General features: G+C 42.6%; 1 protein-coding gene across 1 annotated transcript in view; it reads left to right on the forward strand.

Moving 5' to 3' along the window:
* ADCYAP1R1 (ADCYAP receptor type I) overlaps positions 1–22,233 on the forward strand; it is a 122,310-nt gene extending 100,077 nt beyond the window's left edge. Inside the window, exons 13-16 of the mRNA XM_077809523.1 lie at positions 9,898–9,981; positions 18,566–18,695; positions 18,922–18,963; positions 22,045–22,233. Coding sequence (XP_077665649.1) covers positions 9,898–9,981; positions 18,566–18,695; positions 18,922–18,963; positions 22,045–22,233 — 445 coding nt within the window. The remainder of the gene's footprint in view (positions 1–9,897; positions 9,982–18,565; positions 18,696–18,921; positions 18,964–22,044) is intronic.
* The last annotated feature ends 740 nt before the right edge of the window (positions 22,234–22,973 follow it).

A 22,973-nucleotide genomic window follows, 5' to 3' on the forward strand; every position in this document is an offset into this window, starting at 1 on the left:
CCACTGAAGTAAACAGGACAGTTCATATGAATAAGAGGCTGCCGTTTCAGGCCTGTACACTCCATGCAGCAGCCCATTGGGTCACATCTCCTCATTTCCACCTGAGTAACGCCATTGACAGTACTGGTTTGAAGAGGTGTAGCAAAGATCACTTCGCCCATTAACTGCAGTGGGGTTTCACTAAGCATAGACAAGCATAGAATTTGGCCTTGTGCTTATGTCTCAGTCAATCTGATCATTATTACTAAAGCATATTAAGGTTGATTCTCTCATTTACACCATTATAAATCAGGAATAACTCCGTTTAAGTCGATGGAGTTATGCCAGGGTACAACCAGTGTGAATGAAAGGATAATTGAGCCCACAGAGCCTGCCCTTAGCCTGCGTAAATTTGGCACAGCTGCATCGAAGTCAATGGAGTTCTGCCAGTTTAAACCAGCTCTCCATCCGGCCCTCAGTGTCAAATGTTCACGTACGCTCTAAGCTTCCCACTGTACATTTTGTGCTTTTATTAATGGGAGTTTGTGCACACCGATCTAAAAATGCAAAATCTTGTTGGCATGCGCAAATGCTTGATTTTGTGAGAATGCAAATTTGATAGTCCACATTTCCAGGGCCCCTTAGAAAATGCAGCCATTAGTGTTAGACTTTCAGCTTATGCTGATTTGGGGCATTAAATGCTATGTTTAAAAAAATGGGAGTGACTCATTAATTAATTGGTCTTCAGTGGGTGGATTTGGGCCTGAGTGCTCTGCACATCCAGTCAGTACTCCTTTCTGTAATTGCATTCAAACACACATAGACTTCTCTCAGGCTTTGTCTAGTACAGTATGTTTTCCATATTAGATCCCTTACTATCATGTCCTCTGAAGTTATGTCAGTGCATTTATAACAGAATCACTCCATTATACATGACAATGTACAACACCCCTTTGGATCACTGAAAACAATTCACTTGGTTAAAATAGGATCACAGGAAGTCATATAAGGGAAGCTCGAAATGATATAACTTTGAAACTATAGCACATTTAGTAAAGAAGATTCTAGGCTTAAGTGTCCCCTCGCTGCTTCTTTCTGCTCCCGGCCTTTCTGTCCAAGCAAGGGCTACCCTACGATATGCTCTCCCTTCCGCTGCTTGATATCCGAGTGAGGCCCACTGCCTTCCTCAGGGCTGCCTGCCTACCCTATTGATATGGACAACACCAAAAATGATTCCAGGGTATGGTTTATTGCTGACCAGGGGTGGTTTGGACCCAAATCTCATTTCATCCCAGCTGAGTGGGATTTAGGACTTCCAGACAAATGGTTTCAGTATGAGCCCATCTGCAAAAACAGAGAAACATGAGAGCTTCCTTACTAAGTCATACCATGGTCCATCTTGCCCAGTATCCTGTCTCCAACAGTCACCCATACCAGAACTTCAGGAGGAGTGTACAGAACAGGACAATTATGGAGTGATCCATCCCCACTTCCACTCCTGCCTTTTTGTAGTCAGAGGCTCACAATTGCTCCAAATATCGGGTTGCATCCCTGACCATCTGGGCTAATAGCAATCAATAGGCCTATCCTCCATGAACTGCTTTTTGAACCCAGTTATATTTTTGGCCATAACAATGTCCCTTGGTGACAAGTTCCACAGGTTAGGTGTGCATTGTGTGAAAAAGTACTTCCTCTTGTTTGTTTTAAACCTGCTGCCTATTAATTTTGTCAGGTGACCTTGGTTTTTGTATTGTGTGAAAGGACAAACAGCACTTCCCTATTCACTCTTTCCACACCAGTCATGATTTTATAGACCTCTGTCATATCCCCCCTTAGTCATCCCTTTTCTAAGATGAACAGTCCTAATCTTTTTAGTCTCTTCTCATACGGAAGCCGTTCCATACCCTTGACCATCTTTTTGCCCTTCTATGAAGCTTTTCCAGTTCCACTTTATCCTTTTTGCGATGGGGCAACCAGAACTGGACACAGTATTCAGGGTGTGGGTGTATCATAGATTTATATAGTGGCATCATGACATTTTCTGTCTTATTTATATCCCTTTCCTAATAGTTCCTAACCTTTTGTTGGCCTCTTTGACCTCTGCTGCGCTTTGAGTAAAAATATTCAGAGAACTATCCACAGTGACTCCAAGATCATTGTTTGGGGTGGTAACAATTACATTAGAACCAATTATTGTATATGTGTAGTTGGGATTATGTTTTCCCATGTGTATTACTTTGCACTTATCAAGTTGAATTTCATCTGCCCAGTCACTCAGTTTTGTGAGATCCCTCTGTAATCCTCACAGTCTGCTTTGGACTTAGCTATCTTGAATAGTTTTGTATCATCTGCAAACTGACACTTCACTGTTCACATCTTTTCCAGATCATTAACAAATATGTGGAACAGCACAGACCCTGGTACAGCTCCTTTGAAGACTCTGCTGTTTGCCTCTCTCCATTGTGAAAACTGACCATTTATTCCTACCCATAGGTTTCAGAGTAGCAGCCGTGTTAGTCTGTATTCGCAAAAAGAAAAGGAGGACTTGTGGCACTTTAGAGACTAACCAATTTATTTGAGCATAAGCTTTCGTGAGCTATAGCTCACTTCATCGGATGCATACTGTGGAAAGTCAGTGAGGAGATTTTATATACACACAGACCATGAAAAAATATACATTGTAAGGAGAATGATCACTTAAGATGAGCTATTACCAGCAGGAGAGTGGGGTGGGGGGGGAGAGAAAACCTTTTGAAGTGATAATCAAGGTTTTCTCTCCCCCCACCCTACTCTCCTGCTGGCAATAGCTCATCTTAAGTGATCACTCTCCTTACAATATATATTTTTTCATGGTCTGTGTGTATATAAAATCTCTTCACTGTACTTTCCACTTTATGCATCTGATGAAGTGAGCTGTAGATCACGAAAGCTTATGCTCAAATAAATTGGGTTAGTCTCTAAGGTGCCACAAGTCCTCCTATTCCTACCCATCGTTTCTTACCTTTTAATCAGTTACTGATCCCTGTGCAGACTTTTCCTCTTATCCCATGGCTACTTATTTTCCTTAGGAGTCTTTGCTGAGGTACCTTGTCAATGGTTTCTGAAAATCCAAGTACACCATATCGACTGGATCACCCTTATCCATGTGCTTGTTGACTCCCTCAAAGAATTCTTATAGATTGGTGAGGCATGATTTTCCTTTACAAAAGCTGTGTGGATGCTCCTCCAGCAAATCATGTTTATCTACGTGTCTGATAATTCTGTTCTTTACTGTAATTTCTACCAGTTTGCCCAGTACAGAAATTAGGTTCACCGGCCTATACCTGCCAAGATCTCCTCTGGAGCCCTTTTTATGAATTGATTACAATAGCTCTTCACTGGCCATCTTGTACAGAAGCTGATTTCAGTTAAACTACAATTAGTAGTTGTGTCATTACATGTTTGAGCTCTTTCAGAACAACTCGTGGGTGAACACCATCTGCTCCTGGTGACTTATTACCATTTAATTTATCAGTTTATTCTAAACCTGCTCCTATTGACACATCAATTTGGGACAACACTTCACATTTCTCACCCAAAAAAGAATGGCACTCGTGTGGGTATCTCCCACATATCCTCTGCAGTGAGCATGGGTGCAAAGAATTCATTTAGGTTCTCTGCAATTACTTTCTCTTCCTTAATTGCTTCTTTAACACCTTTGTCATCTAGCGGCCCCACTGTCTGTTTCGCAGGCTTCCCGTTTCTGATGTACTTTACAAAAAAATCACTGTTATTGTTTATGTCTTTAGCAAGTTGCTTCTCAAATTCTTTCTTCCCCAAAACATTCCCTGGTTGTTAAACCTAAATTCCTCCTTCTGACACCAACTCATCTACACATTTAGACCTTGCAATAATGCCTGTCTTATTGACCCTGTGCATAGAACTGGAAGGATTTCAGAGAATGCTACCATGGAGGTCCTGGACTTTAATCTCTTACCTAGGAGCCTAAATTGGGCCTCCAGGACCTCTCTCCTACGTTTCCTATGTCACTGGTACCTACATGTACCACAACCACCGGCTCCTCCCCAACACTATATATAAGACTATTTAGATATCTCATGAGATCCTCTCTCTGCCTTCTCACCCAGCGTGCAATTCACCAGTCATCACAAACCCAACGATCTATGTTTCTAATAATTGAATTCCCTGCTACTATTACCTGTCTCTTCCTAATAATTGCGGTTCTTGCCCCTGGAGGGATATCCTCAGTGTGACAGAAGGTGGGTCCTAACTATGGGACCGTTTCCCTCTGCTCCAGTTTGATGCTGTCCTGTCCTGAGAATTTCATCGTCCTCCACAGCACAGGGGCTGTCAGGAGGTGGGACCGCTCTACTACGCCCCCAGAAGTCTCCCTTCTGTACCTCTGTCTCTCTTTGTTCATCCAGTTCAGTCACTCTGACCTCAAGAGCCCATACTCAGTCTCTGAGGGCTGTGGTTTGCTTGCACTGTATGCCCACAAGGCAGGTAACTGTACATGTTGCACTCGGTGCAATAAACTGGGGAGCCCCAAACATGCTGCTGGTCTTTTGCCTGCATTTTGGTTTTTTTAACTCTTTTGGCTTTTTTTATGTAGCCTTAGTTTAGGGTATGTGTGTTAGAGGCATTGGTTTATTTGGCTTTTTTATTACTTTTCTTGGGGACTTGGTGCCTTTTGGATTGTTATAATCCCTCAGCCTCCTCCCCCAGCAGCCAAACTCTCCTTACCTCAGTAGCTCACTCAGCCGCTTTGCTCTCGCACTTTGGCACATGTTATCCTTTTCAAATAGCCAGCGTCAGTAGCCGTGGTAGGCTGACCAGGGCCAGTAACTCTAAGCCTGTGGAGCAGTGGGTGGCGGCTTCCCCTCAGGCAGCCAGAGCCCGTGTGTCAACTTCGGCTTTTGGTTACCATGGGGTAAATCTGGAGTAACTTCTGCTTTTAGTTACACTGGTGTAAACTCCTTTAACTTCAGTGGGGCTAATCAGGATTTACACTCGTGTAGCTTTAAGCAGCGTTGGGGCCCCATGTCATCAGTACCATGGACGCATTGGAAACAAAAATAGCCTCTCCACAGGCATCTGGTCAAATTAGCTGCCCTCTACGCAACAGCTCCAGGGTTCTGCATTGACTTTGACTTGGCAAGCCCATAGAAATACACAGTGTAAGCCATTCTCACACTCCTCAAGCTTACAGACAAGAAATGAAGTTATTCACAGAGATTTTGAACTAAGAGTTCTCGAGAGAATGTTAGAGAGGTTGGAGTTGGACAAGAGTTCTGGGGAATGGGAGTCACTCTCAGAAATCCAGCTGAGAGGCAGGTTTCTCTCCGTGAAGTACACAAAAACATTTGTCCGTAGGGCAAGACAAACACAATACAGCTTACTCTCTGCCTGAGTGGATTGGGTGATGCATAGTTCTAGTATAGTTTCCCTGAGTAGGACGGATGTTCAAATCTTGTATAGACTGAAGTTTTGCAGACATCACTAGTAATATTTTGCAAATGCAAAACTGCTTCAGCTTTGCAAGCATTTCTTCCTGATCCCTTAAACCCACACTTTTTGCAAGGGTGATTTTGGATTTTTCTAGCTACGGTGAATCCTGTACTATTCAGTAGGAAGAGAAGAAACTCCAACTCAAGCCTCTTCAAAAAAGCTAAATAGATACAAGTAGGTGCCTAGAATATGAGGTATACACAGAGTCTATTTTTCATTCGATAACTCCTCCTCTCCACTCCTTTTTGCACAGTTTGTCTGCATTATTATCTCTGGCCTACATTCCACTATGTTTCCAGTCTCCTTTCCCCAGGCTTGTCTTCACTACAGCACTAAATCGGCGCCACTGTGGTTGATGCAGCTGTGTCAATTTAGTGCTTCTGGTGAAGACAAGCTACACTGACAGAAGCGCACTCTCTTGTTGTAATTAATCCACCTTCATTAAAGGCGGAAGCTGTACCGATGGGAGAGCATCTCCTGCCGACATCGCATGGTGTAGACACTGCGTTAAGTAGATGTGAGTTGTGTCGCTTGGGGGCGGTTCACACCCCTGAGTGACATAACTTACATCGACATAAACAGTAGTGTAGACAAGCCGCCCGACCCCACACCCCCAAAAGGAGTTGCCCAGGAATTCTTAATAGCATCATTCTTAACTTGTATAAAGTTTCCTCTTTTTCACCTTTACAATCATGCATCAGCCAAATTCTCCCTCACTTACACCTGTGCAAGTGTACTGAGTTAAGCACTACCTCTTAATCTCCATCTGCCTTGATGACAACGCTTAGTCCCATTCCAGTGAACGAACCTGATCTATCAGCGTTCCTAAATCCACGATCAGTGTATTATCAAAGTGCTGATGATATGCAAAATGAGAGCACAATACATTTTCATTAAACATTAAGAAACGGTTTGACCTCTTTTGCTTTTCGCTCTGTTTAGAAGGCAGTAGGTCAAATTAGATGAGGTAAAACTCTAGTAAGTATGTTTTAAGAGGAAAAAATTGGGGATTTTTGAGAGCTTTTTGGGGGAAAAAGTAAATGTTTCTGGTTTTGTTTTAAGAAAAAGCCTTTTTTTGTTTTTGTTTTTGCGCTCCTTTCTTTTCCTTTTCCCTTTTTTCAGTGATCAAAAAGGGAAAGGGGTAATGGATTTGGATACAACTGTATTGTATCCAAAAAACCACGCAAACAATCATGATATAAAAGCTTCTTGCAGATCTACATTCTACAGATTTTGGGTTTATCTTGTAGAACACAATAGCAGGGGTATAATTCTCTATTAAGTTCAGTAGAATAGTTGGAAAAAAAAAAACTTGTGGAAAGGTTGTGTTATTTTTTATGAAGTTCTGCAGACCTTTTCCATAATTATCCCAAAATGTGTACTGCTCTTTCCTGACTTTGCAGCAGCACTTGTCCATCAAATATTATTTCCAGAGATGCGCTTTTTCCTGCTGAAAATGCTACTTTAGCAAACAAGCAGAATCATGTTGGTTCTTATCCACCAGAATTATATATGCACACACACAATGGAAAATTAATCTGACAACTAGAAAAGGAGTGTAGCTATACCTGTGTCGGTCACAGGATATTAGAGAGACAATTGGTCCAGTAAAAGATGTTATTTCTAAGTAAAGAAAGGAGTGACGTGATAAGGGAATCCATTTCTCAAGCTTCAAAGAAGGTGCTGCATAGAAACGTGTCAGGAAGAAGTAAATCTAGGATTAAGATTTTCAAAAGTGGTAAGCAATTGAATGCCCAATTTGAGAAACGGTAAAAGGCCTGATTTTCAGAAACTGCTGAGCACTGCCCTCTGGAAATCAAAGAGTGAGGTACCCCAAATCACTAGTCACTTTTGAAAATTTCAGCACTCATGAAAACAAGCTGACTGAATCTTCTAATATCGTCTCCTGAGTCCTCATTATGGATTTCAGTTGCCAAACAATGCACAATACAGCACAGTAAAAACAGACAAGGTAGATGATGCAGTGAGCATTTATACTCGGAGAAGTGATTTACTAACAGAAACATCATACAGTTCTGTATTTACTCTCAGCACTATGCACAGTAAATGAGCTCTGCTTACAAGTCAAAGCATGATTATTTTTTTCTGTCTGCTAGAACAGTATGTGCCACAGGAGATCGAAAACTCCTGCTCTGTTCTCTCGGGCTCTTACATCATTACCAATCATATTCTGCAGTTGGAATGTAGCTGTCAAAGTTGTTGAAGGTGCAAAAAGAGAGCAGTGTCTTTAATAAGTGACTCAGCAGTTCTAACCGTAGTAATGGATATGGTCAAGCTACAAAATATTTATTCGACTTTATTGTTCAGTTTATAAAATGCACCTTCTGCCATCTCTAGGCAAACTGATGAGCCTTAACTGAGTCATCTCGATGAGTATGGGGGCTGGCGAGCTTTGACTTTGCCACCTCTAGGCAGATGCACAAAAACACGAAAATAATAATATATTAACACAACCAGAGAAAGACACAGTGTCAAGTGCAAAAAAGTCCCTCAAACTGTCATAAAAATTCCTTCCTTCCCATGCTACCTCTCTGGGCAAATGCCTGAGTAAATAAATAGGCTTTGCAATCAAAAGAGCTGAGTTACGTCTGTGAGGTCAGGTTGGGAAACAAATTGCAGTCCTGGGGCCTCCCCTGGAAATGCTTCACCACCTGACCCAAGAACTACAAATCTGTGGGCTGTTAGCTGGAGCACCACAGATGGTCTTAACCACCAGAGGGTAACAGAACAGACGAAAGGGCTGGAAGATCATCAAGGATCGCCTAAAGCCCTGAATCCAGCCAGGGGAAAATTCTCCTGATGCAGGAAACAGGAGAAAGACAGTGATTGTTGTCTGAAGACCTCCTCTCAAATATTCCTGTAGGGAGCATGCTTGGGGAGAGAGGGGCATATTAGGGGTGGAGTTGCAGCATTGCAGAGATTTTGGACAGTCCTCGGAGCCTGCCATAACTTAGCCTGCCAGATTTGTCTAACTCATACTAGGAGCTGCTCTGGACTCCAGAGTACCCCAGCAGCTGGAGAGTACCAAGGTGGCTTAGAGCTACCTCCTTAGCCCCCTCGCCTCTTGGTCTGCAATTTTTGTTCTGTATCCCTTATAAGTGCAGCATAGACAGCCCAGGATGGAATATAAGGGGCCAGCTCCTCCACTTCAGGGGAGCTATGCTGATTTACACCAGTGGAGAATGTGGTCTCTAAAACAGCTAGGACCCAAAATAATATACCATCTATACATCTAAGCCAACTCCTTGATTTTTTTCCCCAGAAGCAAACAAGAAGAGAGCACTGGTGTAACAGGGTCCCTGTGGGAAGCCCCACTAAGCAATCACATTGGACTTCTGGGGGTTCATTCATACCAGAGTTATTCCACCGATGTAACCTGGGGCAAAGTGAAAAGTCCACCTACAGGTGGGTTGCAGCAATACAAAGCATTCGTAAGCCCTGCTCCCTGCCACACGCTGCTCTCCCAAATTGGGTGGGGCTTGGTGGGGTAGAGCACTTGATACAACACATCCCCAGGGCAGCCTTCGTTGGTGGAGGCTCAGCCACGAGTTAAAGCTGATAGGACCCCCAAGGGGAAGCAGTGATGCAGAAGCCACCTGCACGCGCTATAGAAAGTTGTTAGCCATTGGCTCCTTATAAATGTTCCCCCAAGTTGCCCCAATCCTACCTTTCTTGCCTTTCTGTGAGCACGCCTCCCAGGCACACACGGGAGTGTAATGAGTCCGTCCTCTTCCCTGGGGCTTAGCCAGAATCTCAAGGAGAAGGTGTGGTACTGTCGATACTGAATAAGGCTGCCGTTTTTGCTTGTATACTCCTCTGAGTGTAAGCACCCTGGCAAAGAGTCCCAGTGAGCAGAGCCGGTCATGCACACAGTTTCCCAAGGAATTCCCATGGTTTAGAGGAAGCTAAACTGAAAAAACACATTGGTGTCCGTGACCACTTTCTAATAATGAATCACACGTGGCTGCAGAGTTACATGTGCCAAACAAGACAGACTTACAGCAATTTCTGTTTTATAAATGTATTCCAAATACAAACACATAATACCTATGGTCTGGTTCAATTAAGTATATTGTTCTTTTTACTCTCTGTGCAGTATCTGACAGCAAAGTCACACGTGTTTTTTTTATGCATAAATGTTCTAATCACCTGCAGCCAGGTTGTTCCTCCTTTAACTTATCTGTGACTCTATACACCGCAATTGCCAGGAGCAGCTAATGCATTTTATTTATGTTTTCATTTTGATCAAAGAGCTGGTTTGCGCTGCATTTGCGTTTAGTTGCATCCACTTTCCACCTTTGTGCCACGTCTCGTGAAATGTGTTGAAACTGACCTACTTTGGCCTTTTCATGGTATTCTGAAAAAAAATGCTAATCTTGTCATATTTAGCAGCTGCGTTCAGAAATGCTACTGTAAGCCCAAGAGGGCTAACCAGCACTCTTGCAAGATGTCAGAACTATCCACCATTACCCTGTAAGTGTACACAATCCCGTGACATTATTGTGTTTTTGTGAGGCATGTTGCAAATAAATGGTTTATATAAGCAGCGGGGCAGAAGGGAAACTGTTCATTATTTCTTGTTGCATGCGGATGGGTTTTTTGGTTTTTTTGTTTTGTTTTGTTTTTGTCGTGTGCTTCTGCTGATACATCACAATCAAGAATGTTAAGCTTATTTGTTGCAAATGTGTCAGTTTATTGACCAACATGATTTATGATTATGAATAACAGAATTAGTGCCTAATCCAAAGCCTGTTGAAATCAGTGGGAGTGTTTTTTATTGAGTTCAGTTGATTTTTGAATCAGTCTGTAATATACCCACAAAAGTTTTATGAAAACTTTTAACAAACCTGCCCATTTTTAAAGAAAAAGCTATTAGTCATTATGTAGCAAGGGAGTGCTATGCACATTGGAAAGAAAGTGCTTTGCCTGAAACTTTGCTAGGAAAATATAAATATGAAAAATATGGACCAGATCCACAGCTGGTATAAACTGGTATATCTCTCCTGAAGTCAATGGAGCTACAGCAGTTTATGCCAGCTAAGGATCTGGCCTAAAATGTATTTATGTATATTTGCTATGCTGTATGATGTACAGCCCAACTTTCACTGGAATTTCATGGTAAAATCTTGTGATTTGAACCCTGGACTCTCAAAGGTGGCCTGCCAAACTGATCTAAACACAATACAGCCTTTTGTCAAGGTCAAGGAAATTTCCCTTCTTAATGGTTGCACACTTTTTCCCTTTGCTTGAAAACCTACCCCATTTTGAGCCTGAAAAAATATTTTTCTAGTTTAGAGACGGGATCTCTTCTCAGGGTACTTACAAAAAGAGAGCGGAGGAGCTGCCCAAAAAGATTCAGCCAAGGAACTGATCCTGAATAAAAACAAACACAAGAAATAAAAAGTAGGAAAAGAAGAAGAAAATAATTCTTTTTAAAAAATCAGCAATAGGCATTTGCTCAGTCCAGAGAAGGTAGTGATCTGAGACCACCATAGAAACTGGAATCCACATTTCTGAGCTAAAATCATTTTTAAGGATGAAATTCACCACTTAATTCACATGGAAATGGTGGACAGGCCTCATGCTGAGCCTCTGCATCGCGGTGAATTTCACTCTAAGTGAATTCAGAGCAGTTGAAAGGTGGCAGATGGACAGCTGAAGTCTTCTAGCTACCGTAATATAAACCCAGCACAAGCTGCAGGCAATGTTAACTCTCCATATGCCATCCTAGCAACATACCTCCAGCGTGTTCATGAGGGCTGCTGTTTAGGTGTGACAGGTTAGTTCAGTGTTCATGGCCATTCAGTTGTTAGACTGAGGGCATTAAGTGCTAGCATTCTTACTGACATGCCAAACAAGAGAAATGTAATCAGCTGCCCTGTTCGGTTTCAGAAGAGGCCCGGCTGATCTAAGTGGTCTGTTTTCCAGCCAGGCAGAGATAGGCAGCCCATTGACTGAATCCTCTACATTTCGAAGCTGTGGAAATATACAGATAATGTCTCCATCCAGGAGATTGCTGAGTTCCCAAACAACCATGAACGCTCCATATCCACCCGTCTCAGGTTTTGCCTTCATTGTTTGTTTTTTATTAAAACTTGCCAATGTCTCCAATAAATAGATGCTGACTTACTGTATATTCCAAAATACAGGCAGTGGAGCATAAACCAAGCATCTAATCATACTTGCAGCATCCCATTCCTCCATTACCTAGTGTACAAATGGGTCTTTTGCCCCTTATCCTCTTCCTTAAAATACAATTTTGTCATCCTGAGCTACTTGTACATATACCAAATTAAACTAGAAACCAGATTTAGCCTTTTTTTTCCTTCAAAGGAGGGGTCCCAAATAGCATAATAACTATTATATAAATCTTTTTCGAAGAATACAACTTCATAAATCACTTGGATCCATTGATAGCTTAACATAAGAATGACCACACTCGGTCAGACCAATGGTCCATATAGACCAGCATCCTGTCTTCCGTCAGTGGCCAGTGCCAGCTGCTTCAGAGGAAGTGAACAGAAAAGGGGAGTGATCTTCCAGTCCCAGCTTCTAGCCACCAAAGGTTTAGGAACACCCAAAGCAGGGAGTTAGTTGCATCCCTGACCATCTTGGCTAATAGCATTTACAGACCTATTCCCCCGTGAACTCTTCTAAGTCATTTTTTAATCCAGTTATACAATTGGCCTTCACATCATCCCCAGGCAGTGAGTTCCGTGGGTTGGCTGTGCATTGTGTGAAGTACTCCCATATACTAGTTTTCAATTACCTGCCTATTAATTTCATTGGGTGACCTTTGGTTCTTGTGGTAAGTGAAGGATAAATAAAACTTGCCTTGTCCACCCCATTCATGATTGTGTAGACTTCTATTATATCCCATCTTAATCATCTATTTGAGCTGATCAGTCCCAGGTGGTTTTGATCTCTCCTCATATAGAAGCTGTTTCATATCCCTAATCATTTTTCTTGCCCTTCTCTTTAACTTTTCAACTTCTAATATATCATGTTTGAGATGGGGTGACTTGAGCTGCACACAGTATTCAAGGGGTGGGCATCCCATGGATTTACGCAGTGAATTACGCAGTGAGACACACTCCCCGCCCCCGCTGCTTGCTGCATCCCTCCTCGCCACTCACTCCGTCCCATTTGTGGGGGCAACGGGGTGAGGAGGGACACGGTGAGCGGTGGGGTGTCATGCGGGGTGGAGGAAAGGAGGGAAGCGGTGAATGGGAGGTCTGGTGGGGGCAGGCAGTGAAGAGGCACACAGCAAGTGGTGGGCGGGGGATCTCAGGGGGGGCGGGGAGTGAGAAGGGACATGGCGAGTGGTGGGCGAGGGGGTCTCGGGGTGGGGAGTGAGGAGGGACGTGGTGGGCAAGGGGGTCTCATGGGGGTGGGGAGTGAGAAGGGACATGGCGAGCAGCAAGGACCTCAGGAGATGGGGGTGGAGTGGAGGAGAGGAGGGACTCACTCACCAGGCAGCCGTGGGCGGTGGGGGCCTCAGGAAAGGCGTGGAGCAGGGAGGACAAGAGGCGAAGTGCAGGGCCTAGAAGTCTGGCAACATGTCGGTGGCAGCTGTGCCAGGGTAGCCTTAGCCTCCTCTGGCCTATTATATCCACCACCCATGACTATCCACAATGACTCCAAGATTTCTTTCTTGAGTGGTAACAGCTAATTTAGTCCCTATCACTTTGTACGTGTAGCTGGGATTGTTTTTTCTAATGTGCATTACTTTGCATTTATCAACATTGAATTTCATCTGCCATTTTGTTGCCCAATCACCCACTTTTGTGAGATCCCTTTGTAGCTCTTCGCAGTCTGCTTTGGACTTAACTATCTTGAGTAATTTTGTATCATCTGCAAATTTTGCCATCTCACTGTTTACCCTTTTTTCCAGATCATTTATGAATGTGTTGAACAGCACTGGTCCCAGTACAGATCCTTGGGGGCCCCCCCAAAAGTTTTATAAGAAAGTCATCAAGAGACGAGAACCATGGACTCAGCAATAGGCCTCAATCAGTCTGTTCCTAAATTGGAATAGTTGTCAATGTTGTCTCAATCTTCATATGCACAGAGTAGCATTGCCTTAATCTTATATATATGACAAGGGCGTAGTTCTGTTAGGTGGCCTCATGACCAGACTAGCACAAGCAGGCATAGTCCTGGGAACTATGACACAGACACAACTTCAGTAATCAGAAGACATCTAGAGGAGAAGAGAGAGGCAGCTCTCAGCCTTCAGCTGTTGTTTTTTCATGTTTCCCTCTTTCCCAGAAGCAGGAAGAACAGATAAACCCCAGAGCTTCCTCACAGAATCCATTCCGGAGTCACAGCCCTCCTCCCTTTGCGGGCTGTCTATGTGCCTGACAAGGAACGCTCACTCACCGAGCCTTCACAATCTCTCTCTCTCACCATTCTATCTGCCCGGATTTCTAAGTCACAAGATGTGTCTCTGTTGAATCTTATTAATTAAAGATGGAAGAAAACGTTTAGGACAACTAGTCCTTCCCTACGGGGAGTTGTTTCCTTAGGTGTGGTTCACTGATGCTTTATCTGTAATGATTTTCTTGGTTTTTTATTAACCCACAGAAGTTGGGATTTTCAGCAATGTCTAAGGGGGATGGGAGTTGGCTGCCTACCTCCCTTAGGTACTTTTGAAAAATTCCTGGGTAATTTCCCTGATAATATTTGTTTTGCGTCTATGGGTCCGTCGAGTACCTAAGCAATTATTTCAGTCAGAAAAAAGCAAAAACCTTTTAGAAAGCTTCTCCAGACAAACTTTTCTGGAGTTATGCTCTGCTTCCTAGAAGCATTGCACTACAATTATAAAGCATTTCTCCAAGATCTACCTACCTATACATTCAGCTGAGACAATCTGTATTCGTGCCACCTTGTGACTAACAAGAATGTTATTGTTGAATCCAGTTTTTAATGCCTTAAGCAATGGTGAGACAATTCTGCTTTGTGTTAGCTCTCATGGTCAATATGTTCTTCTTATTTATATTCTGGCTTAATTATCATGTTATTAATTTCAATCCTTTACTCCTAGTTCTTACCCTCTTGTACCACTCTACATAATTCCTCTATATCCATGTTTTTACATACTTCAAATACTTACAGACCTTTATCATTCCCCTATTCATCCAACCCCACTTAGTCATTGGTATCGATTGTTATGCATATTTGGTTATTTTGGGTGGAATTTTCAAAGCCATATAAGGAATTTCCTTTAGAAATTAATGGTCATCTAAATATTTTGGTAGCTTTGAAAACCTCTCCCTTTATTATTTCCTTAGAACTCAGTCTCAAAGTTCCAGATCACAGTGCACACACACACACAAATCTCTGATTTTCTCAAATTAAGGTGTTTATTTTTCCAACCACACATACTTAGTTTTGATTAAAACAAAGACCAATCATGTGTTTTAAAATCTTGTTTAAAATGTAAAATAGTAATAGGGTAGAATATTCAGTACAAATCACTGGAAAGGGGACTAAATTAATTTAGCATACTTGATCTTTTCCATCTTTGATTCATGCAGACCTATGCCCCCAGCAACGTACATGGGCTTCAGCAACCTCTCTCCAAACAAGCCTATTAATGCAAATGAAAGGTTCCTTATAGAGGACAAAATTATAGAACTTTCCTCTTTGTTATTTCTTCCCATCTATTATAAACGTATCTTGCTTAGTGCATTAGACTTCAGGTTGGTTGAGGCAACCTCGTCAATCAGGAGATGAAGAAAAAGAAAAGGAAAAAATGAATCCATGTTTTTGCACAATAAAATTCCATTGATACTCTGACTCCCAGTCACAATATATAAGTGAGAAAACCCATCCCTGAAACTGTGATAACAAAGTCTCTCATTTTTAATGCTTTCATTGAAGACAGTCATAAAACCAATAGATGTTCTGCCTCGTTCAGTGTCTAACAGGGCACTAGCCCTCCCTGGCATTTTAGCTAACTCTGGTATTTTTAGAGGTGTTGGACTGCAGCCAGGAGTTTAGTCACATTTCTTAGAGGCTGTGTCCCTTCCAAACAGCCAAGTAATGTTTGGTCAGCTAACTAGTGTTTCTGCAACTTAATAGCGTGTCTATTAAGTTCTGTAGCCATGAATGTAAATGAATGCAGCACGCTGTAACAGTCTTGCTTCCATCACTGCTTCTGCTTTCATTTTTCTCCCCTGCTGATGCTCCTGGTAAAATAACAGGAATCATCACTTCTTCACCAACAGACTGATTCTGACCATTGCAGGGTGACTATCCAACATCATGTCGCCAAGAATTCTCATTCAGAAACAGCTATAGAGAGCGGCAAAAATTGTACCTGGATACAAATTTCTGTTCAATCCCGGGGATATTCAAAGCTAGTTTTGGTTTAGCTTATTATAGAGATAAGGTGTCTATGTGAAAGGGAGATTCATGTGCAAACTTCCCCAAGTTCATGGGTATTGAGATCCCAGGTTTTGGCTGTGACCCATCAGCAGATGTGATAGCTGGCTGCCAATGCTGGATAACATCTATGGATAGTTTTTGTTTCATCAGTTGTTTTAATGTTGTGTTTGTTGGCTTTTGGTTTCCTTGCCGCAGTTTTGTTACATACAAGATCTGCACAGTGTATAAGTTCTAGGGATCTCAGTTCCTTAAAGATGGATGTTGTTAGTGCCCTTCTCCAATGTCCTTTTGTGACATGGCCAGTCTAGTTGCACCAGGTACTTCAAGTTGTCTTTCATCTAGGCTTGCTCTTTCTTCCATTTCTGTTTGATTTCTTTGCCTTTCTGCAGTATGAAGCATTGATCAATCACATTGCAAAGTTCATTTGTTAGTTCATGTGTTTTCTCCATATCCGTAATGGAAGCACAATTATGAAAGCACAAGACCTCATTTTTTTAAAAAATGAGGAAACTTGTTCTTTTTAAAGCATGATTTTATTTAGTATTTCAAAAACTCTCAGCAACCAGCCTGGAGACTTTGTTTTGACATCCTGGTTCAGGAATAGTATGCTTCAGTCAGACGAGGCAGACTCCTTAACAACATCTAATTCTTTTCTACCCATTACAATCCCCTTTTCTAACTTGTTATGAGCCAATTTTTGATCTTCTATAAATCTGTGTGTGTACAAAATACCTCTTACTTAGTGTTCACTATGCATGCATTTCCTCCAAGGTTTTCACAGGGTTAATTAAAGACAGTATCCTCCAATCCTGAGATGGCATTGCAGTTACAGATTCTGAGATTTTAAAGCCAATAGGGACCATTTTGATCAACTGATCAGACCTCCTGCTTAGCGCAAGTCATAGAAATTCACCCAGGCATTCCTGCATTGAACCCAGTAACTTGTGGCTGAATTAGAGCATGCCATTTCAATCCATTATGAAACAATGCACTTTCCATTCAAGCTGGGTTTTTTAAAACATCTTTTTTCTAAAATGATGGATTTTGGAGAGAGGTATCTCTGTGTCTATCTTCATGCCTCGTCTTGATCTCTTCTCATTCCATGGCTAGCTTAAATATTGTAGTGTCAAATGGGTTTGAAGATTCTGTTAGCCTGCTCTCTCTTCTTCCAGTGCTTCTGACACTTGTCTTATCCACTATGATATTTTCCTAGTCCACAAACGCTGTACTGGGGTGTATGATGTTTAGCAGCCTCGTCATTAGCTTGATACATTGTAGTGAATTGACTGATGAATCCTGTATGCTCTCGCAGCCTGTTGACGACCCATACTTTGGCCGGCTGAAGCCATATCAGACAAAGAGGAATGCTACAGGGGATGGGGAGCGGGAGAGAGTACAACAAAAATACTTCCAGCAATGAGCCAGTGTCACATTTTCGCTGTGGCATTCGGTATAGCCACGTCAGCACTGCCTATGAAATAATGGCGGGGAGTTCTTCCAGCGCTCAGCAAGGGCCTCTCTCTTTCTTTATTCCCACCTCTATGCCAACTCGTTTTAAGGGAAATGTTCATGTGTCCCCATCAGACGTCTCTCAGCCACTCATCTTTCTACTGGAGGAAATTAAGCTTTGCAATCCAGAAGGTATTCTTTGTGACCACTATACCCGCTTTGTTTGCAGATAGGCAGTCAGTTGGCTTGTTCCTTTTGTGTGCTTACCCATAAAAATTCAACTTATATTGTAGCAGAAAGCAAGAGATGGTTTCTCATGGTGGCAAGCTGCCTCACCAAGCATAGGCTTGCTTAATTAGGGCTTGAGTGATGCGCAGACATTGTGCTGGGCCTCTACATAGCGTGAATTTCATCCATATAGAATCAATTGCTCACTAGTACCTATTTAGTTCCCAGTATTCTTGTCTACACCCACTGGGCTTGATTTTCCTCTCACACCATTTTACATTGGTGCAACACAGTTGACTTCAATGGAGTTACACATGATTTGCACCAGTGTAAATGAAAGCAGAATCAGGCCCATGGGCAGTAGAGTCATGATTGCATAATACCATGGAGGCCTTTTCTCTTTCAAGAAGAGTGAACTCACAGAATGGAGATTCTGGGTGCTGCATATAAAGAAGGCCATCAGGTGGTGCTATTGTTATTTATTTTATTTGTATTATGGTAGCACTCAGAGACCACTGCTAAGATCAGAGCCCCATTGTGTTTGGTACTGTACATATCCCTAGTAAGAGACAGTCCCTGTCCCGATAGGGTAACCAGATATCCCGATTTTATAGGGACAGTCCCGATTTTTGGGTCTTTTTCTTATATAGGCTCCTATTACCCCTCACCCCTTTCCGATTTTTCACATTTGCTGTCTGGTCACCCTATGTCCAGAAGAACATTCAATCAAAATAAGAGAATACGATAGTCAACAGTTCTAAACTATTGATACATATTCATACTCAGACTGTACCAAGTGTTAGAAAATGGGATCAGGATAAAATGTAGGCGAAATCAGGGGATGGGAACGCATGGGAACATTTCATATATATTATTATTTATTTATTTATTTATTTATTTATTGCAAATGGAACACCACAAAATGTTAATCAAAGCTCAAGCTGTCCCTGCAGAGATATATTAACATTCTTTCAATTTGTCGTAACAGGAGGCTGGCCCGCTCCACTCTGCTGCTTATCCCCTTGTTTGGAATTCACTACACTGTGTTTGCCTTTTCTCCTGAAAATGTCAGTAAACGGGAGAGACTAGTGTTTGAACTGGGACTGGGATCTTTCCAGGTGATTATACCGTGAATTCTGCTTTAAGAAAGAAAGAAAGAAAGAAAGAAAGAAAGAAAGGAATCTGTATTTGTTATGACTGCTGTGCATGGATCTCTCTTTGTGTGTTCATTCACTTACCGTATGTGCTTTGTAGACTAGCAGGTTCCCCCACCCCCCTTCAGCTATTTTCTGTCAGTTCCCTAGAGGATTTTAATTTACAGTCTTTTCTCTCCTGTTTATCCAGGGCTTTGTCGTTGCTGTTCTCTATTGTTTCTTGAATGGGGAGGTAAGAATTTTGATTTTTTTACCAGTTCTCCCTCCACCTCCATCTGTTTAGCATGACATTTGGTTGGGATCACACCGTCTAACCCACCTCTCAGCTGTAATTCATTAGCTCTCTACTCCTTGACCTCGTCCAAATTTCAGAATGCCTTCAGCAAAGCAGGAAGGAAGCCTGGTCTTTTTGTCAAAGCACTGGGCTGGCAGTCAGATAGTTCTGGGTTCTATTCCTGCCTTTGCCTCTGGCTTAACACGTAGCTGCTCAGAAAGTCACTTGGGACTCCTACTATCAGTGCAGGATTGAATTCTTAATATCCTTATGTTACAATGTAGCTGTAAAATGGGAATAATAATACTTCCGTACTTTACAGAGGTGATCTGGAGCTATTTTTATTACTGCTTGTAAAATGCTTTGAGATCCTTGGATGGAAATAGGGGATTTTGCCACTAAAGATGCAACAAAATATTTCATATTTATTTCCAACATTTTGCTGTGTGTAATATATGCTGTTTCTTTCAATTTTGTTAAATAACTTAGTCCTATTTTAAAGGGCATTTTTCCAATTTTGGCCTTTGGCACAGTGAGTGGAGAGGTATGAATTGCATTCACGGCCACGGCATTTATGATTCTTGCTTTTCAGATACTGTAGATTTGGTCCTAGATTTGACAGTCATTTTGTTCATTATTAACCCAAATTGGTCTCTGGGTTTGCAGTCGTGGTTTTCCATATGAGTGTCATTTACTATGGATGAGGGGGGGAAATTAAAAATATAGGGCCAAATCCTCAGATGGTGTAAACCAGCTTTTCTCAGAGGAGGGATGCTGATTTACATTATCTGATCTGGCCCTGTGATGAGGGGCTGCTTGGGGGAAAATAATATATATATATATAACTGGCCTTGCCAAGGCACGGCTTACAGGGAAGTTTCAGGCAGTGTTCTGTACTTTTTTACACAGGCAAATCTACAGTAATTGTGCATGTGTGAAATACCATTTCCATGCAATAAAACTATGCTCTAACTTTGTCTGTGCATCTCAGTCATGAATTAAGATTGGGGGATATATTGTCTAGTTCAGGGGTGGCCAATCTGAGCCTGAGAAGGAGCCAGAATTTACCAATGTACATTGCCAAAGAGCCATAGTAATACGTCAGCAGCCCCCGTCAGCTCCCCCACCCTACTACCAGGGCCTCTCACCCACCGGCAGCCCCATGGATCAGCACCTCCCCCTCCCTCCCTCCACACACCTCCCAATCAGCTGTTTCGTGGCGTGCAGGAGGTTTGGGGTGGGGAGGGGGAGGAGCAAGGGCATGGCAGTCTGAAGGGAGGGGGCAGGAAAGGGTGGAGTGGGGGGCAGGGCCTGTGGCAGAGCCAGGGGTTGAGCAGTGAGCCCCACCCCCTCCGGCACATTGGAAAGTTGACACCTGTAGCTCCAGCCCCGGAGTCGGTGCCTGTACGAGGAGCCGCATATTAAGGTCTGAAGAGCCACGTGTGGCTCCGGAGCCACAGGCTGGCCACCCCTGGTCTAGCTGATGTGCAGCATCCTAATAATGCATATCATTTATAAAGAGCTTCCCGTCGTTACAGTTCTTGAAGTAGTTAGATTCCCTCAGATAGAAGATTAGTTGCTAAGTTGTATTTACATTCCCATTGCAATCAGTGACACATCAGGTATATCTGGGTATTCAGCAGCACAGCAGGTGGGCGTACCCCACTGTGTACATGTCATATATATGCCCAGCAAGTTTGGCAGCAGTCACATGGTTAACAAAGAAGAGTTCAACCTAATTACTTGTTCATCTTCCAACTGTGCCCGTCCTAGATTGTCCTATTATTGTGCCATTTAGGTGACATACCAGTACGATGCTAGAAAGGGTAGCATGCACACTTCCATATCTGACTGCTGTCACCCCTTTGTGGGGAAATGATAGAGGAGAATGCTGTATTTTCACTAGCCATACAGCCACAAAAGGTGGATGGAAGCACTGGGGACAAGATGGGAATGAAATGTGTATGAAACATATTCCATCTTGCATGGTTCTCCAAGGGCCCAATCCAAAGTCAATGCCAAACAAAGGAGAAGTCTTTCCATTGACTTCACTGGGTGGGGTGGTTCATGCACAAGGAAAGATTAACTCAATGAGTGCCAAATGCAATAGAGAGCAAAAAATGCAAGCACGGTGATGGAGATTATTTCCACTCATACAGGAAAGACTCAGATCTGATTTGAGGATAGTGGATCCGCAAAGTTGCAGCCCATTGTTTCAGAACTGAAAAAAAAATATCACTGACCATATCATCCCTCTGCTCTGGATATGATGGGTGAAATCCTGGCCACACTGACGTCAATGGTAAAGTTCCCATTGATTTCAACAAAGTCAGGATTTCACCTGGAGTATCCAAGCTAACCACTAACTGCCTGGAATTAGGAAGAAAGTACCCCAAGGGCAGAGGAGTCCATACTTGTCCATTACAGGATTTCATGGCTGTGCTTCTTCTGAAGTATCTGGTATTAGCCGCTGTCGTAGGCAGGATACTGGACCAGAGTCCTTACCCAGAGACTATGGGAGTTGATGGGCTTAGGAACATCATTAATGTTATTGTTACATTTGTGTTTATTATTTGTATTATCATAATGCCAAGGAGTCCTAGTCATGGACCAGGACCCCATTGTGCTAGGCGCTGTACAAACAGAAAAACAAGACAGTCCTGTCCCCAAAGAGCTTACAATCTCAGTGTAAGACAAGAGACAACAGATGGGGGAGTACAAGAAATCTATGAGACAATAGTCAGCATGGTAGCCAATGGACATGACAGGACCTCGATGCATCCCTGGTCTGATTCATGGTGGCAACTCACGTACCCTGATGTCAGTGAGCGTAGACTGAGCGTACAATAGGGTTGCATCGCATTTCCCCACTGCCTCCACCCCGGCACATCTAGAAGTCTCCCTAGAGTTCACTGAGGGGAGAAGTTCAAGACGGGTCTTAAACAAGCACTGTTTATTTTTGAAACTTGATTGTCTGTCAGCATGTACCCGAGCGGCTAAGTACATAAAAAAATGACCTTTTAAAGTTTCTCCCTAAAGGTGCAATCAGAAATAAAGAGAAAATGGAGGAGCTGGAAAGTCAACCGGTATTTTGCTGTGGATTTCAAACATCGCCATCCGTCTCTGGCGAGCAGCGGAGTGAACGGGGGGACACAACTCTCCATTCTGAGCAAGAGCAGCTCTCAGATTCGGATGTCCAGCATAAATGCGGAGAATCTAGTGACATGAGCAACTAAATAACCCCTCCCCCAGTAAAACCCAAAACACCCCTTTAAAAAGAAAAAAAATCATAATTTTGCTGGTCTGGGTTTTCTTTTTTAATGATTATTATTATGATTTTTTAATGTAAGATTTGTCCGAAAGCATGAAACAAAACATCCCTGGCGTTTTGCAGAGAAGAAAAAAAGGATATTTTTTTAACAATCATTGTAAATACACCACTAAGATCCATGCCATTGATAAAAAAAATCAATAAAATGCCAAGCCCACCCCCACACACCCATTTAGAGCATCTGCAAGTAATCCATTGTCAGCCAAGTGTATCAAGTGATTGCTGTGCAGTTGTGAACATTGGTTGCCAAACTGATATAAATCTGTCTGTGCATGGACTTCATTGTTGTTATTTTTGGGGTCTGGGTTTGTTTGTTTTTCTAATCCAATGCATCTTCACTATGCCTCATTCCTATCTTTGGTGTCTGAATATTCTCAGTCTCTTTGGAGTCTTAGGATGTGACTATAATGTTGGGGTTAATAATGCCGGCCAGTTCATGAAGGACTCCGGAAATTGATTTCATGGCTGGATTTGGTCAGAGGAACTCAGCGGACTTAGAACATCTGCTGTGACTGTGTGAGACAGCATACCTGTCACCATTCCGGAGAGAGGAATCCATGCAGCAGAGATGGGGTCTGCTATTTTAGGTTCTAGCAAAGCTGTGAATTTTCTAAGAGGGCCATCCATTTGAGAGAGA

The sequence above is a fragment of the Eretmochelys imbricata genome, chromosome 2 (genome assembly GCF_965152235.1).
Source record: "Eretmochelys imbricata isolate rEreImb1 chromosome 2, rEreImb1.hap1, whole genome shotgun sequence".
NCBI lineage: Eukaryota > Metazoa > Chordata > Testudines > Cheloniidae > Eretmochelys > Eretmochelys imbricata.